Here is a 12,502-nt window from a genome sequence, read left to right as displayed (position 1 = left end):
AGGTATTAGGAACAAGTGTCTTAGACATTCATGTGGGTTAGTCTAGTAGAGTCTGTGGTTACATTAGATTATTGTTCAGTGTATTAGTACCTGGCCTTGTGACTTATTTGCTTACATAATTTCAGGTATGTCAGTTCCTTGTATTCCAAAAATTCAGTCCATGATTGAAGATGCGTGGAATGAAGGTTTTGATCCTCAGGGGGCCTCTCAACTTAATAACAAGTTGCAGGGGACCAAGGCCTGGATTGGAGCATGTGAGATCTATACACTTCTGACCTCACTGAAAGTCAAGTATGTACTTGTGGACTACAGCGACATTTCTGTGTTCCTTCAAGTTACCAGCATTAAGTTCAGTGTGACTGAAGTTAGCAACTGTCTTAGCTATGTTTTCATGCTGACAAAAGCAGTGGGGAAGGGTTTGTTTTGACTTACAGTTTCCATTATGGTGGGAAACAGGGACGCACAGTGGCAGGACGCAGGAGACTGGCTGTCAGTCACAGCCTGGGCAGTCAGCGCCTCAGTAGGAAATGGAAGCCTGCTGAAAAGGTTCAGGACCTGCCTCCAGGGACCTGCTCCCGCCAGCAGGGGCTTCTCCTGCTTTCCTAACCTTCCCAGATAGCACTGCTAGTCACCAAGTGTAACGTGAGCATCAGGGGCATTTCACATTCAAACTACAGCAGAACTGTAACATTTAGAATAGTTTGTATATCTCATTACTGTGAGAGACAAGGATGGGCAGAAGTTTATAATAGTCAAAATACTAGATGCTTTTGGTTATACTTTAAAATAGTTTTGGAGTAACACATGAGTGAGCTTACCTTAACAGTCTCATTTATTCAAGATGACTCCACCATAGTCTGGGGCCAACTAGGAGAGACATGGGTGTAGAAATGTGAATTTCCACATGTTTTCCTATGCTCTTCACTATGCAATTGAAGAAAATTGAACATATTCAGAATTTCTTTCTTCCTTTTTTCTTTCTCTTTCTTGCTTTCTTCCTTCCCTTCTTTCTTTCTTTCTTTCTTTCTTCCTTTCTTTCTTCCTTTCTTCCTTTCTTTCTGGAAGAAAAGATTTAGAATAGTTTTCACTAGTACTAATGACTTACACTGAGGATTAAAACCAGAATGCAGAATCTTTTCTTTTAAGTAAAGATTTACAAAACTTACTGATTGACTTTTTTGATCTGTCTTTCTGTTTACACTGTCATAAATTTGCTGAGTACAGAACAGTCCTGCAAGAAGTCAGTTTTCTTTAACACTATTTTATATTTTTGAGTTGTATCTAGCTGCATGTCTGTGGATACGAGTGCAGGTGACTTAGGATCTCCCGGAGCTGGAGTTGTCAGCCAAGTCTGACTGGATGAGGGTCTTTTGCAACAGTAGCATGTGCTTTTAGCTACCAAGCTATTTCTCTAAGCAGCTAACTTTTTATTACTGTGTGAGTGAGTGTGTGGAGGGCAGAAGACAAATTTGTGATGTGGGTTCCAGGGATTGAACTCAGGTCACCATGCTTGCACAGCAAACACCATTACCCGCCGAACCATCTCGTCAGCAGAACCATGAGCTTCTATTTATCATCAGGGCTAGCGACATTAGAGTAAAGGTGATAGTGTCCCAGGTTATTGCTTATGAGTTTTAAAAGTCAAGCATGGTCTATTTGCTATTCAGGGATACTTTTTATGTTATGAAATCTTTGTAACTTTTAGCTCATTTGTCAGTCTTATTACAAATGATTTGAATAATTTGAATTACTATGGTGATTTGAATAATTACTTTCCCCACAAAATGATCTCTAAATTAAAGTAAAAATTTATATTTACTTTTTTTCTTCATACGGAAGTAATAGAAACACAAATTTGTTCTAGATTTTTTATTAGAATAATTACATTTATGTAAAAATTTGTAAAATATTCACTAAATAATCTGCCTTGTCAATTGTTCAGGTGCCGCATTATTGATTTTCACAAGTCAACTGGTCCTTCAGGCACACACCCTCGCTTATTCGAGTGGATACTGAACTATTATTCCTCAGAGACGGAAGGGGCGCCAAAGGTCGTGTGTACATCCAAACCTCCTGTCTATCTCCAGCATCAGGGTTAGTAGCTCACATACACAACTGTGGTATTTTTTTTTCTTTTTTTCTTTTTTCTTTTTTTTGGAGCTGGGGACCGAACCCAGGGCCTTGCACTTCCTAGGCAAGCGCTCTACCACTGAGCTAAATCCCCAACCCCTGGTATTTTTAAGATAGCAGATGACTCCTGCTTACGGACAGGTGGGAAGTGTTGTGCTGATTATCAGAGCTACTTTTCATTCTGGTCCCTCTTTGGGACGCCAGCATCCCGGGGCCTCCTGCGCTCAGTTTCACTGCTCTGTTTGTTCATCCCTATCCTCTTCCAGTCTTTTCCACCTGTCACTATGGTATATCTTCAGACTGCACTTATTAGAAAGTGAATATGTGGGGTTGGGGATTTAGCTCAGTGGTAGAGCGCTTGCCTAGCAAGGGCAAGGCCCTGGGTTCAGTCCCCAGCTCCGAAAAAAAGAACCAAAAAAAAAAAAAGAAACTGAATGTGTGTGTGTGTGTGTGTGTGTGTGTGTGTGTGTGTGTGTGTGTGTGTGTGTGTGCGTGTGTGCGCGCGCATGTGCGTGTGCATGTGCACGTTAAACACACAGAAGCCACGTAGAGAAGTTGAATGTATATACAGTAATTTCTGTGTATAGATGTGACATTTTAACTGTTATTTATGTGTTAAATAGGTCACAGTCGAACAGTTGTTGGGATTGAAGAGAGAAAAAACCGAACATTATGTTTGCTAATATTTGATCCTGGATGTCCTTCTCGAGAAATGCAGAAGCTGTTAAAGCAAGACATGGAGGCTGGTAGTCTCAGGCAGCTCCGGAAATGTGTGGGAAATCTGAAGCATAAGCAGTACCAGATAGTAGCAGTGGAGGGTATCCTGTCCCCAGAGGAGAGAGCTGTAAGTATCTCTCTCTATATTGAGTGAAGGAGTTTAAAATGTTTAGTTAAAAATCACTGTTGTCTTTTTTTTTATCTCCTCACAATTCATTCTATTTCATGAGATGACAAATACAGTTGTCTTTAATATCACTGAATTTCTGGAATACACATTTTTAAAGTTAGATGGTACTTAAACGCCTTTTAGTTGTTTTAACTCATCTTCATAAAAAAATTTGATTTTATAATTTAAATCCATACTGAATGGTAAAAACAATAACATGGTTATAAAAACAGTTCATAGCCTAACTCATGGGTCTTATTAAAATGAGATTCTGAAGCTATATTTTATGCTTTGGCCTTCTAGTTATGCTCAGTTCTAGAATAACTCTTGCCTTTAGCCTTTGTAGGTAAGTGATGAGTTCCAATTTCCTGAGGAATTTCTAGGTATTAGCAGACCTCCACTGAGGTTACAAGCTGTAGCTATGTCCTAGCACACCAAGCCTAGAAGTACATAAGGCCCCGCAATCTAACGTTTTAATTTTTTTTTTCCTTATTGAGCTCATCTTTTTTTAAATTTTATTTTTCTTGGATATTTTATGTGTTTACATTTTAAATGTTATCTCCTTTTCCTCCCTCTCCCATACCCCCTTACCCCTCCTCCTGTTTCTCTGAGGATGATCCCATTTCCACACACTCACTCCCACCTCAGTGCCATGCCATCCCCTACACCATTCCCCTACACTGGGGAAACGAGCCTTCACAGGACCAAGGGCTTTTCCTCCTATTGATGCTGGACAATGCTGTCCTCTGCTACACATGCAACTGGAGTCATGGGTCCCCCCATGTGTACTCAGTGGTTGGTGGTTTAGTCCCTGAGAGCTCTGGTAGGGTCTGGTTGGTTGATATTGTTCTTTCTAAGGGGTTGCAAACCCCTTCAGCTCCTTCAGTCTTTTCTCTAACTTCTCCATTGCGGTCCCCTTGTTCAGTTCATTGCTTAGCTGCAAGCATCCTCTTCTGTATCAGTAGGGCTCTGGCAGAGCTTCTCAGGAGACACCCGTATCTGGCTCCTGTCAGCAAGTACTTCTTGGCATCAGCAATAGTGTCTGGGTTTGGTGGTAGCATGTGGGATGGATCCCCAGGTGGGACAATCTCTGGATGGCCTTTCCTTCAGTCCCTGCTCCACTCTTTTCCCTGTATTTCCTCCCTGAGAATTTTGTTCTCTCTTCTAAGAAGGAATGGGGCGTCTACATTTTGCTCTTCCTTCTTCATAAGCTTCATATGATCTGTGAATTTTCTTACGTATTCCAAGCTTTTGGGCTAATATCCACTTATCAGTGAGCGCATACTATGTATATTTTTTGTGACTGGGTTGCTTCACTCAGGATGATATTTTCCAGTTCCAACCATTTGCCTACGGATTTCATAAAGTCGTTGTTTTTGATAGCTGAGTAATATTCCATTGTGTAGATGTACCACATTTTCTGTATCCATTCCTCTATTGAAGGGCATCTGGGTTCTTTCCAGCTTCTGGCTATTATAAATAAGGCTGCGACCAACATAGTGGAGCACGTGTCCTTGTTATATGTTAGAGCATCATTTGGGTATATGCCCAGGAGAGGTATAGCTGGGTCCTCAGGTAATATTATGTCTAATTTTCTGAGGAACCTCCAGACTGATTTCCAGAATGGTTGTACCAGTCTGCAATCCCACCAACAATGGAGGAGTGTTCTCTTTCTCCACATCCTCGCCAGCATCTGCTGTCATCTGAGTTTTTGATCTTAGCCATTCTGACTGGTGTGAGGTGGAATCTCAGGGTTGTTTTGATTTGCATTTCCCTGATGACTAAAGATGTTGAACATTTCTTGAGGTGTTTCTCAGCCATTTGATATTCCTCAGTTGAGAATTCTTTGTTTATCTCTGTACCCCATTTTTTTAATTAAGATTATTTGATTCTCTTGAGTTCTTTGTATATTTTAGATATTAGCAATCTATTGGATGTGTGATTGGTAAAGATCTTTTCCCAACCTATTGGTTTCTGTTTTGTCCTATTGATAGTGTCCTTTGCCTAAAAGAAGTTTTGCAATTTTATGAGGTCCCATTTGTTGGTTCTTGATCTTAGAGCATAAGCCATTGGTCTTCTGTTCAGGAAATTTTCTCCTGCGTCTATGTGTTTGAGTCTCTTCCCCACTTTTTCTTCTATTAGTTTGAGTGTGTCTGGTTTGATGTGGAGGTCCTTGATCCACTTGGACTTAAGCTTTGTACAGGGTGATAAGAATGGATCGATCTGCATTCTTCTACATGTTCACCTCCAGTTGAACCAGCACCGTTTGTTGAAAACCATTGGATGGTTTTAGCTCTTTTGTCAAAGATCAAATGAGTGTGTGGGTTCAGTTCTGGGTCTTCAATTCTATTCCACTGATCTACCTGCCTGTCTCTGTACCAATACCATCTAGTTTTTATCACTATTGCTCTATAATACTGCTTGAGGTCAGGGATGGTGATTCCCCCAGAAGCTCTTTTATTTTTTGAGGATAGTTTTCACTATCCTGGGTTTTTTGTTATTCCAAATGAATTTGAAAATTGATCTTTCTAACTCTGTGAAGAATTGAGTTGAAATTTTGATAGGGATTGCACTGAATCTGTAGATTGCTTTCAGCAAGATGGCCATTTTTACTATATTATTCCTGCCAATCCATGAGCATGGGAGGTCCTTCCATCTTCTGAGATCTTCTGATTTCTTTCTTCAGAGACTTGAAGTTCTTGTCGTACAGATCTTTCACTTGCTTGGTTAGAGTCACACCAAGATATTTTATGTCATTTGTGACTATTGTGAAGGGTGTCTTTTCCCTAATTTCTTTCTGAGCCTGTTTATCCTTTGAGTAGAAGAAGGCTACTGATTTATTTGAGTTAATTTTATATCCAGCCACTTTGCTGAAGGTGTTTATCAGCTGTAGTAGTTCTCTGGCGGAATTTTTGGGGTCAGTTAAGTATACTATCATATCATCTGCAAATAGTGATATTTTGACTTCTTTTCCAATTTGTATCCCTTGACTTCTTTTTGTTGTCTGATTGCTCTGGCTACGACTTCGAGTACTATATTGAATGTGTAGGAAGAGAGTGGGCAGCCTTGTCTAGTCTCTGATTTTAGTGGGATTGCTTCAAGTTTCTCTCCATCTAGTTTGATGTTGGATACTGGTTTGCCGTATATTCCTTTTACAATATTTATGTATGGGCCTTGAATTTCTGATCTTTCTAAGACTTTTATCATGAAGGTGTTGAATTTTGTCAAATGCTTTCTCGGTGAGATGATCATGTGGTTTTTTTAACTTGAGTTTGTTTATATAGTGGATTGCATTATGAGTTTCCGTATATTGAACCATCCCTGCATCCCTGGGATGAAGCCTACCTGATCATGGTGAATGATTATTTTAATTTTGCATCGATATTCATGAGGGAAATTGGTCTGAAGTTCTCTTTCTTTATAGGGTCTTTGTGTGGTTTAGGTATAAGCATAATTGTGGCTTCAAAGAATGAATTGGATAGTGCTCCTTCTGTTTCTATTTTGTGAAATAGTTTGAAGAGTATTGGTATTAGGTCTTCTATGAAGGTCTGATAGAATTCTGCACTAGACCCATCATGGTCCTGTGATTCTTTTGTTTGGGAGACTTTTAATGACTGCTTCTATTTAGGGGTTTTGGGATTGTTTAGATGGTTTATCTGATCCTGATTTAACTTTGGTACCTGATATCTTTCTAGAAAATTGTCCATTTCATCGGATTTTCCAGTTTTGTTGAGTATAGACTTTTGTAGTAGGATCTGATAATTTTTTGAATTTCCTCAGTTTCTGTTGTTATGACTCCCTTTTCATTTATGATTTTGTTAATTTGGATACTGTCTCTCTGTGCCCTCTGGTTAGTCTGGCTAAGGGTTTATCTATCTTTTTGATTTTCTCTTTTAATTGTATGTATTTGTGTGTGTCTGTATTTGGGATTGTGCATGTGACTGCTCTGGTCACAGAAGCTTGAAAGGGCATTGCATCCCATGGAAATATATATTAAGCTGCTGGGCCCTCTCCAGAGCACTGCGCCCTCAGGACCATTGAGCACTTGTCCAGCTCAAGGTCTGGAGATGTATGAGAAAATAAAAAGGACTGTTTGAGTGCCTCATATTTGTTTCCCTAAAAGATGAAACAGAATACCTGAGAGGGACATGGGAAATAACAGAATTGGGGGAAAGAACCAGTGTGTGAATGGGAACTCGCTACAGCTTCTCAACTTGGAATAGAAAAGCAAGGGTAGTTTACTAGGCTATTCTATTCAGTTATGCTTTAAAGATTTTTCTATAATGCCTTTAATCTTCCATTTCTGGCTTTTCAATCCTGTTATCAGTCTGGCCAGATGAAGTTAGGGTTCATTTTAATCATTGTTGAGTGTTCTGATGCTTGCTTACCAGTGCACAGTAACTTTTGAGAATACAGTGATGATCAGATGTCATCATGGGTTCTGAGTGAACAAAGGGTTGATTGACTTTAATGTTTCCACTTTGGAAAGTGGGTCACCTTTGCTATAAGAATACTAAACCGTTTTTTCTCTACTTTTGACATCGTTCCTTTGTTGTGAGGGGGAGTGTTAGACAGTAGCTGTGCCTTTAAGAATTATAGCTATTGGGGTTGGGGATTTAGGTCAGTGGTAGAGCGCTTGCCTAGGAAGCGCAAGGCCCTTGGTTCGGTCCCCAGCTCCGAAAAAAAAGAACCAAAAAAAAAAAAAAAAGAATTATAGCTATTTAAAGCACTTTACACACATCAGTGTACACAACATCGCTCTTTTTTTATTTATTTTTACACTTCACATTTTATTCCCTTCCCAGTCCACAACCCCCCCCCCAACAGTTTCACATCCCATACTCCTCCCCCATGTCTCCACAAGGATGTCCCCACCCTATCCACCCCACCAGACCTCTAACCTTCCTGGGGAATCCAGTCTCTTGTGGGGTAGTGCATCTTGTCTGACTGAACCCAAACCCAAGAATCCTCTGCTGTGTATGTGTTGGAGGCCTCATCTCAGCTGGTGTATGCTGCCACGTTGGTGATTCAGTGTCTGAGAGATCTCGGGGGTCCAGGTTAGAGACTGCTGGTCCTCCTACAGGGTTGCCCTCCTCCTCAGGTTTCTTTAGCTTTTCCCTAATTCAACCCAAGAGGTCAGCAGCTTCTGTTCATTGGTTGGTGCACATATCTGCATCTAACTCTTTCAGCTGCTTGTTGGGTCTCTTGGAGGGCAGTCATGATAGGTCCCTTTTTGTGAGCAACTCATAGCCTCAGTAATGGTGTCAGGTCTTGGGGCCTCCCCTTGAGCTGGACCCCACTTTGGGCCTGTAGCTTGACCTTCTTTTCCTCAGGTTCCTGTCCATTTCCATCACTGCAGTTCTTTCAGACAGGAAGAATTGTGGGTCAGAGCTTTGACTGTGGGATAGCAACCCCACCCCTCACTTGATGCCCTGTCTTTCTGCTGGAGGTGGGTTCAGTAAGTTCCCTCTCCCCACTTGTAGGGCATTTTATCTAAGGTCCCCCTCTTTGAGTCCTGAGAGTCTCTCACTTCCTAGATTTCTGGTACATTCTAGAGGGTCCTCCCAACCTCCTTCCTCCCAAGGTTGCCTGTTTCCATTCTTTCTGCTGGCCCTTGGGGCTTTAGTCCTTTTCTCCCACCCAATACCAGATGATGTTCCCCTCTCCCCCAACCCCCAGCCCCTTTCCCTACCCTGTCCCTCTCTCCCTCCCCACCGTGGTTGCTTTCTACTTCCCCCCAAGAGGGCCTGAGGCGTCCTCACTTGGGCCCTTCAGCTACGTCACTCTACAGTCTTGTGGGGATGATCATACTGAGTAGAGCAGCAGAGTCAGACCCGCAGTTCAGGCAGCTCCATCCAGATCTCTGCCCCGCTGGTGCCTCCTGAAGGAACTGAGGCATCTCTCCAGCCCTAGCTTAGATATTTTTAGTAAGTTTTATTAACTTATTCTTTTCTTTTAATACTCCGTACATGCGTATAACACATTCTGATTGTTTTCACTACCTCTGCTCTTCTCTGCCTTTCTTCCACCCCTGTCAACCCACTCTTAGTTCTGATTATTTTTCCAAAAGAAAAAAAATTTTTGAGACAGGTTTTACAATGCATCCCTGTAAACTAGAACTCATTATGTTAACCAGGCGTGTTGAAAAAAAATCAAAGATCAGCCTGCCTCTGCTTCCCAAGTGCTGAGATTAAAGGTGTGGACCACCATGGCCTGCGTTATTAAATTTTTAAAAGATTTTTCTTTTGTGTATGTGTAGGTCAGAGGACAGAATTCAGAAGTTGTTTCTCTTCCTTTTACCATATGAGTCCCAGGGCTTAACCTCGCTTCATCAGGCTTGGCAGGAAATGCCTTTTCCCACTGAACCATTCACTGTCCCCATTTTAATAACCATGTACAGAGTGGTTGGAATTTGCAATTTCTTTTATTCCTCAAACTGTCATATGGTTGCCATGAATACATTTAGTTACTGTTTGTTCCAGACCCTGTCTGGATTTTTAAACACTTTCTTTTTTTTTTTTTTTTTTTTGGTTCTTTTTTTCGGAGCTGGGGACCGAACCCGGGGCCTTGCGCTTCCTAGGTAAGCGCTCTACCACTGAGCTAAATCCCCAGCCCCTTTAAACACTTTCTAGTGAAGGAATAAATATCTTCTAATGAAGATTAATTAAAAAATAAATACATAGCTATTAGCCATATTCTCAATTTTAAAAATCTTATTTTTGTATTTCTGTGTATCCCTGTGTGCATCCACGAGGGTGGTTTCCTTCTGATGCTGCCGCAGCCCCTGTAGCTAGAGCTGTAGGTCAGGTGAGCTGCCCGGGTGGGTGCTGGAAGCCACTCATACATCCTTGTAAGGACAGCATTCGTAAGCCAGCTGAGCCTTTTCTGTTACACCCTGTTTTACTTTTAAAAAAAAAATTTTTTTTTAACTTTTGAGACAAGGTCTCGTGTGGCCCAGCTGGTCTTGAACTGTGTAGCCAAGGTTAGCCATGGATTCCTTCTCTTCCCGCAGCCTCCCAAGTACTAGACTTTTGGTATTGAATACCATGCCCAGCTCCTTTTCACATTTGATAATGGTTGTTAATTTCCCTCACTGCAGTCTTAATTTTTCATTGTGTTATCCCAATACTTTGAACTTGATTCAACCAAAATTTGTTTAGTCAGCTTAGGTTAATATGTTTTAGTTTGTAAACCAAACTTCGGAAATATAAAAACAGTAATAATTTCCTACAATATATTTTGATCATGTGTTTTTACTTCTAGTCCCCGTAACTCCTCCCCCATCAACTCCCACTGTACCCCAATCATGTCTTTTTTTTCTTTTTCTTATAACCCATGGAGTCCAGTGTGTGCCATTCATATACTCCTGGGTGTGAGACGAGGCAGCCCCTGGAGCATGCTCAGTCCACCAGGAGCCACATCCTTAAAGAAAACTGACTCTCCTCACCCCAAAGCCAACTATGAGGAGCTCTTCAGTCAGGGAAGGGGGCAGCTGAACTACAGACTCATAACAAATAAGGACATTATTCATTCGTTCGTTCATTCATTCATTCATTCATTGGAGACAGGATCTCACTCTGTAGCTCTGGTTACCTGGAACTCACTATGTAGACCAGGCTGGCCTTGAACTCATAGAGATCCATCGGCCTCTGCCTCCCAAGTAGTAGGATTAAATGATTTTTAAGGGACATGTTTAGGGCACTAATGAGGTACTCAAGTTTTCAAAAGGTTCTTTGCTCTGTCTTTCTTTTAGCTGCTTCTTTGGTTCCTGGTATGTCTTGCTCCCTTCCCATCTCCCATTCCTTGTGAGCCAGCATTTTTACATTTGACATAGTCCATTGACACATATTTTGTTTCATTCTTTTCTGTCTTTATCTAGAATTTTTTTATGATGCTACTTTTAAAATATATTTTACTAATTTTTTTTAAGTTTTAGGTCATAATTTTCACTAGGAATTTTCATTGTTATGTTGGGAAAACATCTGGGTTTTATTTTACACGTTAAAATGAGATGCATGGTTGACAAGACGGCTCAGCAGTCAAAGGTACTTATCGTTAGCATCCACACGGCAGAAAGAGAACCGACTCCACACTCGTGCTCTGAGCTCCCATGTGTCATGGCATATGTATGCGCACGCACACACACACACACACACACACACACACAGAGAGAAAGAGAGAGAGAGAACAATAAATGATATTAAATATTGTAAAGTGATAATATGCAATAATTAGTTAATTTCTAGATTGTAATTCATAGCCTTTTGTCTTCTCAATTCTTTTTCAAGGCCAGGAAACAAGCTTCTCAAGTGTTTACAGCGGAGAAGATTCCTTGACCCAGATATTTTGTAATTATCCTTTTTGTTTCCGATATTGAACTCTGATACAGTTGAAGAATTTGACTTCACTGAAGTCGGTGATAAATTATTTAAGTTATAAATGCCTGTTGTACTCCTTAGCATTTCGTTGTCTGGTAATCAGTTGAATAAATTCCTTGTTTACATTATTGGTTTCGGTTTCTCGTCCATGTCTCAGAAACTTGTTTTATAGTGATACGCTAACATGAGTTACTTGTGTGAGCCACTCTTAGTATTAATAGCTGTTAATCTGTTTATTTCAGAATGGTTGTTTGAGGCCCCATGAGGAAGCTGAAGCTCTGAGAGATTAGTGGTTTGTCCAAGAATATAACTGTTCTCCACGATGGAGCCCATGGCTAGCCAGGGTTTTACTGCTGACACAGGTACAGGAGAGCCAGTTTGGAGGAGGAAAGGTTTATTTTGCTTCGAGGTTTCAGTGCTTGGTCGGCTCACTCTGGTAAGACAATATCATGGCTTAAGGCGATAGTGGTGCTGGAGCAGAGCCACTCACTGTGGCCACAAAGCAGAGGAAGAGGCAGGAAGGGAACAGGGACAAGCTCCTTCAGAGCACACCACAGCGACCTCCTTCCTCAAGTGATTCTGCAGTAGGTGCAGCGGATAAATCCATCCAGTGCCTAAGGCACAACTAGGAACAGTCAGTTCAGTAGCTGGATCCAGTTGAGTCCAGACTTTGAACACATGAGCTGCTTTGGGAGCCACTTCTATCATCTGTGTCATGAGATTCCCTTCTCGCTGCTTAGTAATCACTTTAATCCGTAACAAACTCTAAAATCAAGGGTTCTCTTGTTTAAATATGCCCACTGCCTACATCTCGATCTCTGTGCTCGGAGATCTGGTGCAGTCTGGATTTTGTTATTGTCATTACTATGAACATCTCCTGATTGAGTGTTTTGTAAAGCATTGTTTTCCATCATGTTCTGATGGGTCAGTAAAGAGTGATCAGACTTAGCTGGACAGGAGAGGAGAAAGAAAGGTGCTCAGGTGAGAGATAGAGGTTCACCATGAGCACGCCGATGGTCAGGAGCAGCCAGGGCAAGACTAAGACGGTGAGCAATGGGGCACATGACTGGGAAGTAGGCCAGGCCAGCATAGTTGGGTTAGAGTGGCC

At 41.3% G+C, this 12,502-nt stretch overlaps 1 protein-coding gene across 5 annotated transcripts in view; it reads left to right on the top strand.

Annotated features, from left to right (window-relative positions):
* Zup1 (zinc finger containing ubiquitin peptidase 1) overlaps positions 1 to 11,522 on the top strand; it is a 30,150-nt gene extending 18,628 nt beyond the window's left edge. For 4 of the 5 annotated variants that reach the window (NM_001008308.1, XM_039098589.2, XM_039098590.2 and 1 more), the window contains 4 exons: positions 126 to 291; positions 1,943 to 2,094; positions 2,754 to 2,974; positions 11,305 to 11,522. In NM_001008308.1, coding sequence (NP_001008309.1) covers positions 126 to 291; positions 1,943 to 2,094; positions 2,754 to 2,974; positions 11,305 to 11,352 — 587 coding nt within the window. In that variant the 3' untranslated portion in view covers positions 11,353 to 11,522. Of the gene's footprint in view, positions 1 to 125; positions 292 to 1,942; positions 2,095 to 2,753; positions 2,975 to 11,304 lie in introns of those variants that run through there. The other variant, XR_010060650.1, reaches the window with a different exon arrangement.
* Positions 11,523 to 12,502: the final 980 nt, after the last annotated feature.

This window comes from Rattus norvegicus, chromosome 20 (genome assembly GCF_036323735.1).
Source record: "Rattus norvegicus strain BN/NHsdMcwi chromosome 20, GRCr8, whole genome shotgun sequence".
Lineage (NCBI taxonomy): Eukaryota > Metazoa > Chordata > Mammalia > Rodentia > Muridae > Rattus > Rattus norvegicus.
The sequence above is the reverse complement of the archived record's forward strand: the minus strand, read 5'-3'. Positions and strand labels throughout refer to the sequence as shown.